Below are 20098 nucleotides of genomic sequence, written 5' to 3'. Positions count from 1 at the left end.
AAATGCTGACCAAACTGGAAAGTTTTCAAACTGTGTGGAGCAACTTGGTTTACTGGGATTTGTTCATCCGTCCGCACTGTGTGGGGACCCATCCTCCCTTCCACCCCCAAGTTGCTTCAAGTCAAAATGAATTACACTGTTTTAGAAGGCTTACAATGAAATTGCTGTTGTTATCCTGAACATCCATGTCTTGTCATACTTTTGTTTTGTGTTTGAGAGCTATAGAGCAGCTGGCTTCAGCGTGCTCCCTTCCTGGAGTTGAGCTCCACTACCAGAGGTGAAACTTCAAAGACTTCTACTGTGGAGCAAAAATCCAACAAAGCCATGAAAATGTGTTCTGCTCTGATAATGTCTGGGAACTAAATGACAGCAAACTATGGCACCTACCACTGTTCCTTTCTTCTAGAATCACTTGTGCCATGATTTTTATTTTGTTATTCAGTTTGTTACTGCTGGAATGTTCCAAGTTTTTAGTAACTGACAATCATAGTATACAGACATAATGACATCAAAATGCCGTTCACGAGTATGGTTTGCTATGGAATACAGATTTCTCTTTTACGTAAAAATCATTATAAAATGCTCTATTGTTTTTGTCAAAGACCTTATTCTAAAACGTTCTCTGTATCAGTGCTTGTACATTTAAAGAAGTAGAAATCCCTATCAGGGGAGATGCTTGATCTAATAGAAATTGTGATACTGTAAGAAATAAGTAAATATTTATTCCGGGTAGTTTTAAATCAGAATTATCATTATGAATTTGTGTACGAGTTGCAAAAGAGTATGGTCCTACCTATCTCCTTTCTTGCTCCTTTATACATCAGACATTGATCCATTCGACCAAGTAGACCAAAAATGGTTCTTGCAACCCAGGTTTTGATGGCTTATCTCCTCACCTATACTGCATTTCTCATGATCTGGCTCTCCCACAACACCTTGCTGGGTTCCCTTCTTCCCAATGGGAAGGATTTTTAAGCCTCAGCCCACTCCCTGCAAAAGCATCCTGAAAACAGTGGTGAAATGCAGCAGGTGTCCCAGGGGTGCTGGGCGGCACAAAGCCACAGGGAGCAGCCAGGGAAGGGCCAAATCAGAAATCGGCTCTGGTGTGGCCACAGTTCAGAGAAGTCAGCGAGATCAGTGCTGACCTGTCTTAGAATAAAAGTCATGAAAATTGGTGCTGGCCTTAGTCATACAGCTGGGAGTCTTGGGAAAAATCTCATCCATATAAACTCAGTCCAAATATTTAAGGAAAGTGCTGTTTAGGGAGTTCTTCACAGCTTTTAAACAAGTCCTTTACCCATTTGTATTTCACCTTTTATGTGAGAGCGTGTGAGTTGTATCTCCTTGCTCATCATTGTATACGTCTATGCTCAAATGAATGCTTTGACTTCATTTTAAGGGTTCATTAACAATGTCTTATTGCGGGAATCTGCTAATTGTTTGCTAAGTATTTGCCTGCCTCCCACTCAGTTTTGGATAGTATTATTCATTATACTTTGTAAGTAATCATAGACTCTACATTCAAAATTAGTCATTACTTAAGAAGCAAAAGACTTATTACAAAGCATATCAAAATTCAAAGTCATTATAATGAAAATACATTTTTTAAAGCAAGTCTTCAATTAATTGTCAAATATTCAGTGTACCAGTGTACTACGGATATAATGCATTTTATGTAGATAGGTATTTCCTTAATATCATACAGTTTTTATGGATAGTATGTACTACCTATAATATTTAATGTATCTAGAGTTAGTGTTCAGAAGCTCAAAAAAAAAAAAAGCCTTTTAATTGAAGGATTTGTGTCCTTGAAAATTTTGGTGATGACACTTGTAATCATCATTTTTAAAGTAGTCTGTGAAGATGAGAAAAATATCAGCATCACTGATTCTAAAACTACTTCTTTGTGGTATGAATGCCACCTTTTACCTTTGATATAGGGCTTTAATAGCAGCTTCCTTAGAGGATTCCTACACAATGGATGGCAGGGCAAGATGGAAAAGATTTTGTGGGAGGGTGAGATTATTAGCATCCTTACCTATATTTGATATGCTTCATATAGTAATGGCAAAACTTAGAAACCATGCAGACGTGATCAAGTCCCAGATTCCTATATTTACGAATACAATGCAAAATATCTGGCTCTACATTTATAAAGATATATATAAAAATATATTTTATATATATATATTTATGTTTGTGGCTTCCATCAGCTCATTGAACACAAAATGCTGGAAATGCCACTAGAAAATTCCCTGTTTATTTAAAGCCTTTTAAGACTTGCCTTGAAGTATGTGGAGTTGCACCTCTTTTACCTTACCTGAATTTATACATAAATATTTGTTATGAGTGTTAGGGAGGATAATACGAATAATTTCAAGTTCCCTTATAGTCCTCCGTGTAGCTCACTTTGTAAAAGCCAGCGTGGCGTGTCCCCTGTCTCCCAGGTGCCAGGCTCAGCTGATGAAGACTTTCCTGAGGCTGCAGGCAAGGAGCCAGCCTGGTCCACAGCTGCTCTTGGGGATCCTCTTCCTCCCCCTTGGCTGTAAGGGCACAGGGAGATGGGGCACAGAGCCAGGTACATGGATTCACGTGCCTAAAGGGGGCTGCAACCATGCCCTGCTCTCCTTTAGGGCTTGCTCACCATTGCACTGCCAGCTGAAAAACAGATACTGGCATTATTTGGTTTCTTTGAGTTTATTATCCCTTTGTGCTTGCAAACTGCCTTCCCCAGGACTCTCAACGTACGATTTTGAAAGAGCTGGGGCTTGGAGGACAAGAGTAGTAAGGGCCCTTCTGTTTGGAGATGCAAGCAGGTGTTGATAAGGGTAGCTGTGCTCCTGCTGACATGACTGCTGGTGCTGGACCAGCAAGGGGTTTGTTGGGTATACAACTTTGTGTTTCTTTTCACTATTGTACTGGTCTGCGGTACAATAAAAAAGAAAACTTTTTTTTTTTTTTTTTTTTTTTTTTGAGATCAGAGCTTTAAAAACTTTTTGCAGAAGTATTTTTAGAGTCTCAAAGATCCCCAAAGAGTGTTTGAGGACATGATACAGAGGCAGTTTGTTAGCAAAGATGAGTTCTCCCCGTCTGGGTGGATGCCAAACACAAAGGCATTCCTGAGTTCAGACAACATAAAGATTGCTCCGCTTCACATTGGCTAACCCATGCCAAAAAAAAGCATTGATTTTACCTTTCAGAGGCTATACACAGACCTCTTCCCCCTTGAGCAATTGTAGGGGTTCAGGGAGCATGGATTCTCTCCTTCGCATTATTTCTTCTTGTACTGGGGACCTCTTCTCGTTGTCTAGAAGTCCTCCAGGAACGGGGGCTGCAGAGTGTAGTTGCAAAGAGATGCACTGCAGGTTCATTTAAATGCATCTGCTTCCTGAAGCTACTGAAGGGGAAAGATCTGTAAACAGCCTTCCTTTCAAACCTATTGAAGGAATAAAGCAAAAGAAAAGATTAAACCAAATGTAACCATTGAAATGCTTTCCAGCCCTAATAATTTACTGAGGATTATCTTCTCTGGTTTCTTCAAAGTACGGTTTGTGTGCAGAGTGCATCTTTAACTAATTTGTAAAGTAGCCTCAAAGAAGAAGTTGTGGCTAATGTGGAGTCCTTTGTAAGTTGTCCTGGCAACCATTGATTGCAAGCGAATGGAGACGAAACAGTCAATTTATTTTCATCAGATAATTAGAGAAAAGTGATATTATATAAAATTACAAAGTGTTTTCTGGGCAGACCGTTACTCCAGTAAGACTTTGTGTTTTGCTCCTTGCCCTATCCATCACAACAGTATTTCCAAGTTCTCTGGTTGCCCCTGGAGATAAATACGTTGTCCTTGCACTCCAAAGCACTGGCAGCGGCTAATAGATGCTTCGGAAACGTTCCTGGATATTAACATTCAGATTGTCTTGGTTCTAATGTGTTGAATTCCTGCAAGTATAAATAATATGACATGTCGTTATCAAAAGTAGCAGATGTTAAGCTAACGAACAGCTTTCTCTGGTTGGAACAGGGCGAAGCAGAAAGCGAGACAAATGCCAGAATACAGAAGTTTATCCTCAGGTTGAAACAGAGCTGTGCCCCTGTGAGGTGTTTACCTCCCAGCCCCATGGGAATTGGTCAGACTGCATTATTGGAGGAGGAAAATCAGAGCCACAGTCTGGAATGCGATCCCATGGAGACACCAAAGAGTGTGGAGAAGGGATTCGGCTACGTGCTATTGCCTGCTACGATAAGACCGGCAGACTCGTGGACCCATCTCACTGTAGCAGCTCAGGTAAGGAGGTAAAAATAGAACAAAATCGGACAACTTGCGTAAACAGCCCTGATGTGCTCTGTGATCCACTCAATGGTTCATTTTGGAGCCTATCACATGTGCACCTGTTTGCTGGTTGGATTTCACAAGATTGCCATGAGTGCTGGACATAGTTCTTCTAGTATCTTATCGCTCTTAGTACCAATGTCTTCTGCAGTCTGAGGGTCTGATGACATTTCTACAACTGAAATGAAATAGAAGAAGGCTAAAGTTGAGTATGGTGTCATAATACCAGATGGGTTTTATTTGTATTGAAATCCCATAAAAGTATAAACTAGATTAGAGACAGAAGCTATATTTCAATCAGCATGTTGTTTGATGATATATCCTACTTCAGCTTTTACTTGATTTTAGATTTTTATTCCTTTCCTCTAAATTTGGAGTTTCTTAAAGTTGTTTTCAGTGTGAGAATCAGAAATTTTCTATAGACAATCATATTTCATTGCAAAAACTCTATAAAGTCCCTGCTATGTTGCTCATGCCAAGTACACATGACTTCAGCAGTCAGTGGTCTCATCCTTGCAATTTTGAGACAATCTTCAGCTCAAAGTGGTACAGAGCATATATTCCAATTTCACTGCTTGCTGGGGCTCTAAGCTATGCTTCTGTCTTAGTAGCGATTTGACTCTACGTGTAATGTAGCAGCCTATATCAAACACATGCTTCAGAACGTTGGCAGAAACAGAGCTGAAGTAGAAACACAGCAAGCAGGAGATGTCATTCCATCAGGATATTTTCTCCCATTCTTCATAATTTGCAGTTCATCATAATCATTACTCTAAATCGATTTACAGGCAAAAGCCATTATCTTAGGAGCAAATTCTGTACCCATGCTGCCCCCAAAACACTGATGCTGTCTGACTTCCAGCCAAAAGCCTAGGACACCACACAATGTAATATAGCGAGTTGGAAGACTTGGTGAGCTATGTAATGGGAGAAGGAGAAATGAAGTCTCAGGAGGAGATTAATAAGTACAATGGGAATCATTGATGTTCCAGAGTATACAGGAGCAGAGAAGCTGCTCTGTGGAGGGTCTTCAGGATGAGGATCAACAGCCCGAGCTGCATGTGGTAAAGGGAAAAAAACAAAAAAAAAACAAAAAAACACATCCTAATGAAGTGATTCAGTTCTGGAGTGAATTCCTCTCGCAGCTGTTTATAGCTGTTCCAGCTGGCTGCACGGATTCATAAAGCAGCTTTCTGTGGTTTGTGTTTCAACAATGTGCTGTTATCCCAATTGATTATGCCTTTGTGGCCCATGAAGGAGGAATGCTATACCTTACCCCACAACGTTACCTTTCCTTCTGCAAAAAGGGAGCTGTTGAGTTTTGAAAGGTGGGTTTGCCTGTGCAGTGCCTTGCTCATTTGCAAAGCTCGAGGCTTTTATCACTCCTAAAAAAAGAGGAGCTCGTCTATGCGTGGGGCTTCTCTGAATAACCTTGAAGCCTGCTTCCTGTCAGTGATATTTATGTGGTGTTTTTAGTAGTTGGGCTTCTCTTAGGGAGGTAATAGGGAGTGGTAGCTCAGGGGGATTGGTTTTCTTGTCTTCAGCTTTGTATCAGAGCAGAAATGATTGCAACACAGCCCCAGCACAGGATCCATATCAGAGTGTGGTCAGTACTGTACAGCAGAATCCTCTCGTGTGCCCTTAATGTCTGCTCAGAGTGCTCTTAAGACTCGTAGGTTTGTAACTGGGAGGTAGATGAGGGGTAAGATGTTTCCACCTTCTGGGTACCCTGTAAGAGTTCCTTTAAGGGTGAATTATTTATTTCCAGCCAGACTCCTGTGTAATCATCAGGATGTATAAGCTGCTCTCCCAAACCAGAGGATCTCATTTGATGGAGGCAGTCAGGATGATCTCTCCATACTAAGAAGCAGACCAATGCCACCATGGTCTGGGAAGAAGTCCAGTGAGACTCTGAGCCTTGCAAAGCCTTTGGAACTCCTGGTCAGACCAAAGCAGTGGTGCATCGAAACCCTTCGTGAGTTGAATCCTGTACCTGTGCAGGTGGCTGAGGCTGTAATTCCTCCTCATTGTCACCCAGTGCTGGACAGCTTCTGTTCCCTGCAAAGTGAATGGGGAAGCACTGCATCCCTCTCCAGAGCACATGGATATTTCTGTGACTGGGCAAAGAGTGCTCCAAAGTGGGCAGAAAGCTCCCTCAGCTCCATTTCCATCACTTGGGACCTGCCTTCCAAGCAGAGCCGTCAAGTGAAGATAAGGCCAATATTTATGGTCTCAAGAGCTGGGAGCTTTCAAAATGCACTTCTGAACACATTATTGAATTAGTGATAGCAACAAATCATTATCCAATTAATAATTAGCAGAATGTTATTCAACCATAATAGAGAAAAGCAAATTACAGAAGCATGCAGAATTGCTAAGCCCTGAGAAATTATTCATGACAGGTTTTTCTGAGTAGCCTAGTTTGTCTTGTTCACAATTAGTATCAGCTGACCTTCTGACATTTTCTAGGTGACTACATTTATATCTAATTAAGTCATGGCCTTATTTTCTGAGTGCTGTGATATCTAGGCATTGTTCTTGCTTTATGAGTTTTGGGGGTAAGCATGCTCCTCTTCTCTCAGGTCTTCTGACTTCTCTCTGTTTCCTTGCCTTGTCCTTTTGCCAGCACAATGTGTTTCCTTTCTCTCCTTTGAATAAAAGTGAGAATTTGTAAGACTTAGTTCTTGCTGGGTTCTTTTGAAGAATTTTTATGAAATGTAGAAAGACACATGTAGGGTTACAAACTTTGTCTTGGAAGCAGATTTAAATTTGTCCCAGACTTGATAATACAATGAGTACAAAGTGTAGGACAATAAAAGTGGTCAGTCTTTAGCTTTTCTAGACAGCAAACCTTGGGCTTTTTTCATCTTCAGCAATGATTTTCACTTTCCCTGAATGAAACCTGGCCGTTAAACTTGCCACTTCAGGAGGACTTAATTCACCTGTATCAAAGTGGATGTATCAGTTATCATGTGGGAATACAATGAGTTTGAGTCTAATGTAGAGATTGATCACTGTGCAGGGAGGTTCACAGTCTGAGGCCCTGAATTCACAGTGAGTTTGGGGGGAAATTCTGCATTTGCAACATGGGGGGAAAACACCAAACATACCCCCCCCCCCCATCCCAACAGCAATCACTGCAATTAAATATTGGGTTAGCTCTTGATCATTGGGTACAACTAATTTAAGAAATATAAACCCCAGACTTTTCTGAAACTTACTGCCTTCTGCACCAAACTCTTTGATGTCCAGAAAACAACACACCATAGCTTTTTGAATTTATTTTTTCACATGACTGGCTTTTTTGATGGTGTACCACTTTACTTTAGTGGTGTCATTGTTTTCCTTGATGGCCCACTCAGTAAGCTCAAGAAATAACTTGCAGTTTCTAAATTGGGCTAATTCATTTCTCCTGGAGTTGGTTTGCTCTCCTTTTCCTTCCTTTAATCTGGAAATGCAATTAGGAAATTACAGATAGAGATAACTATCTCCAACTATATTACAAAAATATAATTGATAATTTGCCTCAATTAGTCTTCCCATCAGAAGACTGGATTATCTTGCTTTCGGCTTACTGCTGCTCCAGAGGGTCGCTGTTTGCTGGTTGGCATTTGGAGCATCCTCTTTGGATGTGAAATTGTCCTGTTAATTGCAGCTCGTCTGCGTCTTTCAATCTGTCATCTGAATTCCTTATACTATTTTTGCATTTCCTCCTCCTTTGTTTTGGATTATTTCATGTGGCTCCTTTGCCTCTCTCTCTCTTTTTTTTTTTTTTATTTTTTTGTGCTGTGCCAATTTTTTTTTTTTTTTTTTAATCTTAGAGGAACATAGGGTGTCTCATCTGTTCCAAATCAAAGGCTGGAGATCTCTGTGCTGTTGCACAGAGGTTTAGCTTTTGATCTGATGGGGAATTTATGGAAAGCTGGAATTTATGAAGTGTGCTTATACTATTCAAATTCTGCTTTGCTCACAACAACAGGAGCCTGGAAGAAAGACACAACAGACAAATAGATCCTGGCTTTAAATCACGGAGCAGTTGGCTTCAACCTACAGTCACCTTAAAAAGCTTTAATTATCTCTAAGTTTTTGAAGGGCATGGCAGGGATGCTAATATACCTCGTTATTCTCAGTAGTAGAATGTCTTCTTACATGGTTTAGTTGCATCCAGACAAATCAAAGGGGGTTGTGGTTGCTGAATGGGTTCCTGGGCATTTCTGGTGATGCAGAGGTGTCACTCAGAGCCTTCCCAACAGATCAGTTCCTGCTGCTACCAGGAATGCTGCTGTCAAGGTCAGTCTTTGAGAATGTCACTTCTACTCCCGTGAGGACCTGGAGTGGGTGGGAGTAGCAAACATTTGCACTGGGAGGAGCTAAAAGCTTTGATAATGTGAAAGCTCAGAGTTGCTTCTGCTGGAGGAACGTTCCCTGCTCCGAGGCACAGCAGGACAGCATTCGTTAGCAGTGACAGCGCTGCTTCTGTCTTGGCCAGCCGTGTCCCTGGTGCTGAGAGGTTCAGGACAGTATGCAAAGGTCATAGAGCAGGCATTTCAACTCCTGCTGCTGAAAACCAGGTAGTGTCAAGACTCGTGAAGTCTGGTTTTCTGAAAGATCAGCCCACAGCAGTGCTGTATTTCTGCTCATGGCATTCCTCCAGGGCTTGCACTCCCTCACTTGGAAATCCTGGCCACCAGCTTGATGGACATGGCATGACCTACCGGTGAGCAAATACAAGGACCCACTGCCTGACCCTCAGGCTTTTATCTTTTTGCTTATCTGAAAGCAGCCTTACCTTCAATTCTGAAGCAGTAATTCCACATTTAGCAAAATTACTTTGTTTCCAGCTGAAAGACACAGGATGCTGAAAGCATCTGAGTTAAAAGAGGATGAGTTATTTTAGGAGAAAATAAGACACTTTCAGTAGCTTTTAATCGCTGGTCCTCAATAATCTTTCTGCACAATGATATTTGTGTATCTCAAAAAAAAACACTGACCAGAGCTTAATAGATTAAAGAAATGTGACCCAAGTCTATCCTGGGCTGATAGCACACTTATCTTTTCTACAAGGTAACAATTATAGGAAAATTAAGTTGGAAAAGCTATGTAGAATAAATGCCTATTTATTTTTGCAAGTGTATCTGTTTTGACATTTGCTGTAGTATAAATTTATTCCTATGTAGTCGGTTTTATTTTGAAGAATGAAAATGTTGCAGAAGTCCCCAATTTGGTTTTGAAGTTCTTCAGAAATAGAAGGTTTTCCGGACAGACATTTCATCTGTTTTTGAAAATAAACATTTAATTTCATTGTTAACCTAAACAAAATTGTATATTGAAGTTTCATTTTTTTTTTAACCACAAACCATTAATTCCAGATTTGAACCAGCTTTAGATTTAAGTGACTTCTGTGCTGCCATAGACAACATCCAACAGACATCCACACATTTTGCCTCTTTTCTGGCAACCTCAGTCTTGACCGCCTCACTTCTTTTACAAGGAAAGTTGGCAATCCTGCCTAGGCTGTCCTCTTCCAGCTCTGCACCTTAAACTTGACAGCCCTGGGATGCCTCCTCTTAAACGTATGGCACTATCAGTTGATGGTAAGATGTAAGCTCAGTGTTCAGACTATGCTGCACCACCTCTGTTTGGCATTTCAGCCAAATGAAATACTGTCCTGCTCTTCTTTCTTTCGGTCGTTTCTCCTGTGCCTCCCTGTGGCCTTTTTATTATAAAGAAATGACTGTATTACTTACCAGGACAAAGCCTTTCAAAGACTGCTCGAGGAAGAAGTTTCAGGTAAAAATTCACCTTGTTTTCTGTCCATCACATCTCCTGGCATGGGAATTAAGGCTGGGTTTGGATCACAGGTGTCTGAATGGCCTTGCCAGCTGCAGACAGGGCTGTCCTACCATGCCTTTAGTACTTTAGTAGTCCCCACTTCAGAACTCCTTAAAGCTGTTGTCACCTTTGAGTGTGGTTTTTTTTTTTTTTTTTTTGGCTATCTCAGAGCTAAATAGCTTCTAAATTTAGCCCTGAAATCCCATCTGGGTTCTCCTCTGGACCTTTCTCCGACATTCCTACACATTTCCGGGGGTGCGAAGTGACAATCTTAATTACAGCTGTGGCTGCCGATGGAGCTGTAGGCGTAAAGCTGAGCTGTAAAGGACCTGCCCTCTATTTCTTGTCTGTATACAAGACTTTTACTTATTGCTCTTATAGCAGTGCTCACAGAACAGTGCTTTTCCCCTATATCTTCCTTTCCTTTTCTATGCACATCTACTCAGAAGAAAACTTGGCCACAGCTCTTACTTTCTGGATGTTAAAGAACTATCAAAAGAAATTGGATCAGAAAACAACTGTTTAGACATTGCTGTTCTTTATGGTTTTTGTTTTTGGCAACAGAATCAAAGGTAAAAAGCCATCAAAAAAACATTATTTCTGAATGGGGCAAGCTGTCTATCAAAGAAGTTTATTTAAAGCAAGACTTCCCCCGAGGCACTAATACATAGCAATGCACATTATTCCAGATCTGTATCTTCTTATAGAAAGCGAGCATGTGTCTTATGAGAAAATATTTAGAGGACTAGGTATTTGAGCACCATCCTCTGTAGGTGCTGCATTTACTCATAGCGATATGCTATTCTTTTTTCCCCATCTTTCTTTTATGCTTTTTGCTGCATTCCATAAAATGACCCTTTTGAAGAGGTGGCACTACCAGCCCATGAGAAGAAATGATTTTTTACGAACCTCAGAACTGGCTTTCTGCCTTGGAATATTACTTTTTTTTTCTTTTTTTTTTTTTCTTTTTCTTTTTTTTTTTTTTTTTTCAGAAGCCATTCCAATAGCTGCCATCTGGGATAGTAGCGTTCCCTGTAAGGTGAATCAGGCTGCAGGCTTTCAGAGGATGAGCTGCCCATGTGCTGGGGCTTCCTACCTGATAGGTTCAGATGCAAACCCCCCGGGGGTACAGGCATGCACACGAGCACTTACTGCAGAGCAGCTGATGCACTGCGAGCCTTTGCTTGCTGAACCACCTTTGCCCACCCTTGCTCATGGCCGTGCCTTTTGTTTCTATTATTAGGTTCAGTCAGTTTTTCTGTTGTTGACAGGTTGATTAAAACTATTCCATGGGAGTTGAGAACGTTTTTGGTGTAGAAATAGTAACTCAGTGTGGAAGTAGTCTATCAGAGGCTCGGGACAGTTTTGATAGCAAGGTAATGCACTGGGCAATCTACTGCTGACTTGTGTAGTAGGCTACAGTAAAGGTATCTTTTTGAAATGTGGCTGGTCTCTTCATCCTTAACAATGCATTTACGAATGCTGTTATGAAACAAGGCTCTAACAAAATGTTATCATACAAAGATAGGCTCAGAATTAACATTTTTCTCCCCCTATGTATCGTTCCATTTAGTACGTTATTCTGGAAGTATGAAGAAATACTATTTTCACCGAAGGCGTTTCATGAATGGAGTACTCTAATGTGAAAACCTCTACTTTTCCTGCTCATGGAGAGCTTCATGATCCCTTTGAGAGATGTGTAACTGAACTGAGAAGTGACATATATTCATGTAGTTCACAGGATTCCTCTTGTGTCTTACAAGGCTTTTTATTTTTCAATGTTTTTTGTTTTTGTTTTTAAGCTGGTTGCTTTTTATATAGCTCCAATGAGTAAGTCTGTAAGGCAAATAAATGGATGACAAGTCATTTGTAAATGGGAAGTCACAGTTTCATATCTTTACCACTGGTAGGGAGCCCTGTGCAACCTGCATATAGTAGGCATCGTAGTTGTTTCCAGTGAGTGTTTACAGGTTTCACGTTTGACATATTCTGAGGATTTTCAGAGACAAATTCATGTATTTCTGCTTGTGTGGAGCAGGAGTCCTCCAAAAATAAGAACACCACTTATTGCACATAGGCAAGTGTCTAAATAAGATGAGCTGATTGCCAGGGCAGCAGTGAGTTTGCTGGGGCACAGCATACAACAATCAGATTAGCATGGAAGGGGGAGATGGGCGAGTAGTGGCTATCTTTAAAGGTGAATGACGTAGTCTGCTTGATCAGAGGTTGGGAGACACTTAGAAACATAACAACGTCTGAGTTTAGAAGCTTTGAAGAAGTGAGCCTTAATTAAAAAATATAGATAAAATTAAACTTACTTACACACAATGTGCTCTAAGGATTATTGTAATGATATTGATGAGTATCTGAGCAGTTATCTTTCCTTAGCCTATGGCTGGGTGTGAGTTACACTTTGAAATCTCTCTGTTCTCCAATGTTTGTAAGTGAGGATGGTGTAAATTAAATAACTATGAGCTTGGTTTACAAAGCTTCTGGTATCCCTCACTACAGACATATTCCCTCTGGGAAATCTCAGATCTCATTTGTATTTAGTAAACCAGGGGAGTGACCATTAAAAACTATAGTATTTAACAAGACTACATTGCTCTCTGCTTCTGTCTGAATGTATTGGCCAGGAAATGCTCCAGCAGGGAGATTGAAGTGCACAACCAGAGTGCTCAAAGTCACGCTGCAAAATTGAAACAAAAATCTATGAGGAATTCAGCACATCAATACTCTGTGCAGGGGCCTGCTTACGTCACGAAAATGTCCTATTTCCATCTCAAGGTTTTCCATCATCTGAATGAGTTGTGCTGCTCTCCCCTTGCCTGCGCTTAAGCTGTGAAAAGCCAGGAGGACTGTTCCTGTTCTTAACACCCTGTTTCTATCAGATACATATATATATATATATATTTACTACATCTTTATTTAAGGTGGGATGTCTTTGTGTCCCTTCCTCATTACGGAGGCGGATTGAAATTTCTTATTGGAGCAAGCAGGACATCATGACAGAATAGCCTCAGTCAGGAGAGCCCGGGGCTGGACCCTGCAGCAGCTATCTGCCATTCAGGGCAGTGCTCACAGGTTTTCCTGACGTGCATAATGGTTAGTGGCATCTTCAGGACGGCGCAAGTATAATTAAAGCATGTCGTTAGGTTTCTCATTTAGCATCAATGAGACAAGAAGGAATTGAGGCAGTGTATTGATTTAGATGTATTGATTTGGGAGGTCACTGTGTCACTTGCCTCCCGCGACGGCAGGGAGGGAGGCTGCAGAGGTCAGCGAGGGTTCTGGAGTTTCTCAGTGCCTTCCCAGGGGCTGGGTGACCTGTTCTTGAGCAGAGGCCCTTACACTTGTTAATACTTCCCAAGTTCGTAAATTAAAGTACAAGGAATGTATGTTTAAAAAAAAAAAAAAAAAAAAAAAAAAAAAAAGGAGAAGAAAAAGAAAAAAAGTTATCTTTTGCTCATGTTGTCGTGAGCCTTCTTGATAATATTTATTGCAAATTTATCTAATTGCTTTGTGCTCCCTTCTGCAGAGTCATCTGGTCGTTTATGCTGTCTGAAATAATCACAGTATTCTAGTGCACAACGCTTGCTAATTATCAGGGTACAAAGAAATGCATCAGCATTTCCTATTCTGTAAAATGGAAACCACAGAGTTGTTCTGCAAACTAAGTTGTCTAAATGAGGCTTGCCTGTGTCTTGGGGTCATAATTTGGCAGCCGAAATTCGGTGGCATATTGTGTTGACAATGCTTGACGTCGTATGTTTAGGAACTGGCAATAAGATGCTCTCCGTGGAGGGCCCCGAACTCCAAAGCTGAGTTTCTTGGTGTGCTCCAGCAGAGCCTGAAGCCACTGACCTTCCGGCCCTGTGTGATTTACTGAGGGGGCAGATAGTTTCGGTGCCATTTGGTGACAGCTTTCTCCCAGAGCCGGACCCTTGTCTCTTGAAAACACTTCCCACATGGTCCAAATAGCCCAAGTCTGTATTGATCTTCAGGGCACTCTGCAAAGAACATCTGTTTTTGCAGCTCCTGCGGAATTGGGCCTTTGAGAGAAGTCGGATGTACGAGAAAGTGGGGAATTTGACGTTCTGTGGACAATTTAATTTTGTCTTCATGATGTATTGCAGATGTGTGTACAGCCTTCAAAAACAGCCTTGTTTCATTATCTACATCTCATAATAATAATAATAAAAAGTAAACGTTATCTCGGGTTTGTTTTACCATATCTGCTTTTATTATGAATTGAGTTGCCTGTAAGAACATGTACACTAAACAATTCTTAATGAAGTACAGTGGGATGAATTTCTTTCCTAATATGCAGAGGATGAATACACTGACAAAGGGAAAAAAAAAAAGAAAAAAAAAAGAAAAAAAAAAAAACTATTCTGTTTTGTTTGGAGAAAGCAGATAGATGATTTTCCCAGTTGCAGAGTGATGATCAAAGCATATAGGAAAACACAGCTGAGCTCCCAGCCTAAGCGCCATTGATCCTGGTGCATGAGTTTTTATTTGAGTAAAGACTTTCCTAAGACATTGGGGCGCCCAAGCAGCCGGCCCACCCCTTCACCGCAGGGGAGCTGCTGCGGGCAGAGCAGGGATCATTTCCAGGACTCCTTTTGTGATCTGGAGCCCAGACAGATTTGTGCAGTGAATTTCTGCCCGTCTGTGTCGGAAGTGCCCCGCGAGATGAATTACACTGTGAGGTCCTGTTTATTTGCACTCAGAAGGCAGCAGACGAGTCTCTCTTCTCCGGAAGAGTTCTTGGTTTGGTTTGCAATATGCTGTGAGGAATGTGCTAATTAAAGGAAATTTCCTTATTTAGTTAACAGATTAAATATAGCAACTAACACAGCTTGTATTTAAGTCAGGACAAGGTGTAAGCTTGCAAATTTTTTAAGAAAATGCAAAATCAAAGTAAATTAGGAATCATAATGCAAAGTCAGCATCAACCCGACTGCCTTGTCAGGATTTATAGAGGCTGTGAAATTGAACAATAAAACCAACCTTTGGATGAATTTCAATAACAATAACGATGAATTAAACTTAACAGCATTCTTTACAGTTCCTCTCTGGTCTATTTAGAATCTATAATCAGTCTCCTACGAGATAACGAGAGCATGTGCCTTTTTGTTGGGAAGAGCCAGTGGGAATAAATATGCTAAGGTGATCCATTATTCAAGCTTTGTAAAATATTTGATGCAGAAGTTATTTCTGCTGTTTTTTCATTGTATGTTTAATGAATGAATTCATTAGATTATCTCTTAAATTTCCCAGCTAGCAAACTAATAATGTATAAAATCTCTCAAATCCTCACATATTAGAAAAAAAAAAAAAAAAGAAAGAAAAAAAAAAGATTAAACATTTATTCTGGCAATATTACATCTTTTTCAGATGCAACTGAAGTTGTTAGAAACTTTAAGAATCCCAGATTTATTCTGCTTAGTTTCCTTCAGTTAATAACGTTTGCCCTTGGAGCAAGGTTTAAATGTTTGGACCAGGACTGCTTGGGACGAGTTGCTCCTCTTGCGGCTCATGAACCACAGGCTGCCCTGGCTGGGGCACGGTTGTGGTGCCGTGGTCAGCTGGCAGATCCCATCTCAGCTGTTCGATGCAGAGTTTTAACCCAAATTAAAACACCACCTTGCTCTGTGTTTGATCCCGAAGCTTTAGCAGAGCAGAATCTGGCCCGCCAAGTGCCATGGTCCACCAGGTCTCGCTAATGAAGTCCCTAGCTATTAGACTTTCAGCTCTGTGTGGATTTACTGGTCTTATTCTACATATTTCACAGCCGGTTACCAAATAGCAAAATGATTCTTTTTTTTTTTTTTTTTTTTTTTTTTCCCCTCTACCTTTGGTCTGTGTAATTAGAAACATTTCTCCTGTGTCACCGTCCACTTTGCTTCTCTCATGCTTGTAGAAGGATGATCTCTTTTATCCTAGAGACTCCAAGGGAAATTACTTGTGTTATTACTAGCGGCAGTAGCGGTGATGCAGAATTGTCCCTCTCTTAGTAATGACCTTGAATTTTATGAAGCACCTCAAGGTTTACTAACAAGGGTAGAACTGCTAGAAGTTTGTTAATTGAAATGATGAAATATGCTAGAGAGGATACAAATGAGTTTAAAGCCAATTCAATTAGAAGTGCATCTGTTTCCAAAGCTGCCGGAGGAATGTTGTTTATTTTCCAATCACTTTTAAGTCTGCCTCTTGGAATCCTTTTGGCACTTTTGTTTAACGCTGCACACAGACCTTATACCCTCGGCAAATTTATCATTTGGAAGTGCAACAATCAAGTGGATGTCAGCGTCTCACATTAGCCTGTAAACCTCCTAATTGCCTACTTCTCCCACCACAATCCAGTTGTGAGTGCAGAGGGGGACACAGATGGATGCTGCAGACCCTTACTGGCTGTGCCTGGTGTGACGTGTGTTGTTCGGGTAGGTTTGGGTAGATGGGAAGGACATTGTGCTACTGTACAAATCCATCCCCCTGCGCTGCTGACATCCCACAGACCATCATTCAGCCATCTCCTTGGCTCTTTTGGGTTGCACAGCAAAAATGAGACAAGAACAGTTTCTACACCATGCGTTCGAGCCTGCACTTCCAACACCTACCAAACCATCACCATTGCTTTATTCATCTGCCTTGTCCTGCTTCATCGCTTTTGGGTTGCAGAGAAAAAAATGAGGCAAGAATAATAGTTGTTACATCTTGTGCCTCCCCGGTACATCCTGTGTATTCTGCGGGTACTTTGTTTGTTATGGACACTTTAGGGAAGAGACTCCATTTGTGGCTTGTAGTGCAACAAGCACATTGTTCTTAATGAATAAATAATAATAAAATGAGCTTGGCAGCCTAGGTAAATGCATTTGGTCGTCCTATTATCTTGGCAATGTATCAATACTAAAACAATAGCACTTAAACATTAAAAAACAAAACAAAACAAAACAAAAGACACCTTATTTGATCAGCCAGTTCATCCAGTTCATTTTTTCCTGTCAATTCAGGACTATTCCTAGCAGCGTGTTTCAAAGTGCCTACTTACAATTTCCCATGCATTGGAGTTTCTGTCACTACCTCCTGCGACACCTGTGCTCAAGCTCTCAAGCTCAGTGACATGCAGGAGCATGATTCAGACAGTGCAAAGGCTCTCATATGTAGTTTCTAAATTAAACGAGCTTTAATGCAATATTATTTGAGCTTTTGAGGAATAAATAAAGTGGAAGCAAGCTTCAAAAGAAGAGAGAACATGGAAAACAGGCTGGGCAGGGTTTGCGAGTGCCTATGTCTTTTTCCATAGGTCTTGGAAACTCAAGAAATCTTTCATCTTGGGTTCTACAGATGAGAGAAAAATGGGGAATGCAATGGATGAGTGAGGTGCTTAAAGATGACTGACAAAACCATATGAGTAAGCTCAACCATGAGTTAATCTCCCCAGGCTGAGTGACAGTGACTCAGAAATATATGCATGCTCTTTCCTTTATTCATGTTCTGTTACAGTCAAAATATTTCTCTGGTTTTGGTCTGTAACTGTGTTTTACTGTCACTTCTACCATTAATAGCCTGAATGTAGAATTTGTTATTAGTAGCTGGTTTTAATTTTATATATATATATATATATAATATATAATTAGGATAAAAGGATAATATATATATATTATTTTTTTTGTCTCTTGTGTTATGCACCACCCCAGTGCAAAAAGTGCAAATCTAGGTTTACCGTATGTATCCAAACTCAACTCTTTTCAGCCCCTTGACATTGGCAAGCCATTGCTGGGTTCCTACAGAGATACAAAGTAATGAAAGGGTTGGAGATGAGCTGAGTGCAACATTATTTAGTAGTTTCTTGTAAAAAGATATCTGTAAAGACATTGTATATCTGAGCAGAGAAGATTCATCACAGAAAGATTTTTGTAGGAATTTATTTTATTGAATGAAATCTTTGATCATGGGAATCTCAGCAGTGGATTGACCTCAAGTGGTTAATAGAAGATATAATGATGGCTTGTGAGAAGAGCTTAAAAGAAAGTTATATTCCCATTTTGATTCTTTAGCACTGTCGAATATGGAAATTTTGTTTCTTTTGGGCAGTAAGGTAACGTAATGCTCTATTAGCTGGATATTATTTATTTATACTTAATATAATTTATAAATATGGGTGAAGAAACTCAAAAAGGAATAAGCTGGCCTCTTAGCACCAGGAAGTCTTTAGAAATCCTGTGGTTTGAGGGATCCCCACAGTACTTTGCTGCAATGAAATAGAAAAGATTTCTTTAGTTTTGTTTATTATACTTTTCCTTTCTCTTTCTTACTTTTATATTTTTTATTATATTTCTTTTATTACGGAGGTAGATCTTGAACTGCCAAAAGGCTTAGCCCATTTTGCCTTCACTGATAAGTTGATAACCCCTCTGTCTAATCCTCCTTTAAAACAAGGCACTTTCTTTGTTTCTGTTGAGAGTTAATTACCTAGGCTGTCACACAGCCCAAGGAAAAATGATATTTCATACAGTGGTGGAAGAGAACTCTTTAGAGTACTGCCTAAGAAATGCCTCTCATAAATCTATTATGAGAAAATTTCTTTTACTTATCATAACGTCTTATGAACTGCTCTGAGTGGCAACCTAAGCGGGTGGAATAGAATGTTGGTGGGAAATTGGGGAGTCTCATTTTAGGAAAAAAAGGGAGTGTATTTTGGAAATATTTGTATATGTGCATGCGTGGGTATAATGTCAGCTCGATGAGAATACAAAACATGCAGAGTTGAGTTATCTCAGATATGTGATCACCAATGGGTTTGGTAGGAAATAATTAAGATGCCTAATGCCAGTGGCTTTGAAGCCACAAATGAAAAGGCAACGCAACTCACAGAGATAAGAGGTAGCAAAGTGAAGCAGAGCACGCTGTACAGGGACAGCTGTGCAGCTTTAGGAAAGAGCTCTAGGAGGAACTGCTGTGCAGAAACGATCGCAGCTGTCAGACTAACAGGGTGGCTGTGCAAAGGAAGAGGGAACAGAGTACCAGCACGAAGCAAAAGAAAGAAGAAACAGAGCATCATTGAAGGGGGAACTACATTTGTTTCTTTTTTTTTTTTTTTTTTTTTTTTTAAGGCAGTGTTTGCAAAAACAATGTCAGTATTTCTTGTACTCCTAGGAGGGGGATGTTTTCTGGATGGGAGATATCTAAATAAGTCTGAAAGCTTTCTTGATAATGAAGACCAGGAGGGAGGCAGCATGCTGCTGCTGCGGATTGATGCTCTGGATGTAACACGGTCCTGGTTTAAAGTCAGCAGCAGGTTTGGACGTGGCAGAGCTGGTAAATCCAGCTGCCAGGCAAGATTAATCTCCCTGCCTTGGCTTCAGTGTTTCCTGGGTGTTCAGGGCTCTTGTCCAGACATTGTGGAGGGAAGCTGCTTCTACTTTTTTTTATTTCTTGTGTATATTTCTGTTTCCCCCTGCTGTTGTGACTGTCATCTTGATAGAGAGGGGAGAAATCCTTCTTAAAAGTGTAGTTAAATCAGTTAATTTGGTATTCTGCAGGTAAGGAATACATAGGGAGTTAGTGGGCTGAAAAACAAACAAAAAGAAAGGACATAAAAATGAGAAATGTCAGAAATACAGTATGGATGAAATTCTGTTATTTCCATGACCATAATTACTAGAGCTGTCAGAGGGACTAAGCCTTCTGTAATAAGGGCTGATCTTAGCAGCCACTGACTTTCATGGTTGAACATGAAATCTCTTTTTTGTTTAAATCAAAATAGTATGTACAGACATGACAACCAGATAATAGAAACTGGAGGAGAATGAATGCAGCGTGTGAGCAGGGATGCTCAGGAGCTCCTAAACCAGCTGTGGGGCTGTGTCTGTGTGGAGGAAACCTGGTTTTGTCCTAAGAAACCCTACGGGGTTTTAGTGCAGTAAGGTA

General features: G+C 40.5%; 1 protein-coding gene across 1 annotated transcript in view; it reads left to right on the top strand.

Moving 5' to 3' along the window:
• Positions 1 to 20098, top strand: part of THSD7B (thrombospondin type 1 domain containing 7B) — a 444053-nt gene that overhangs the window by 347498 nt on the left and 76457 nt on the right. The window contains exon 16 of the mRNA XM_082763038.1: positions 4022 to 4285. Coding sequence (XP_082619164.1) covers positions 4022 to 4285 — 264 coding nt within the window. The remainder of the gene's footprint in view (positions 1 to 4021; positions 4286 to 20098) is intronic.

Source organism: Aythya marila, assembly GCF_965140915.1.
Source record: "Aythya marila genome assembly, chromosome: 6".
Classification (NCBI taxonomy): Eukaryota; Metazoa; Chordata; class Aves; order Anseriformes; family Anatidae; genus Aythya; species Aythya marila.
The sequence above is the reverse complement of the archived record's forward strand: the minus strand, read 5'-3'. Positions and strand labels throughout refer to the sequence as shown.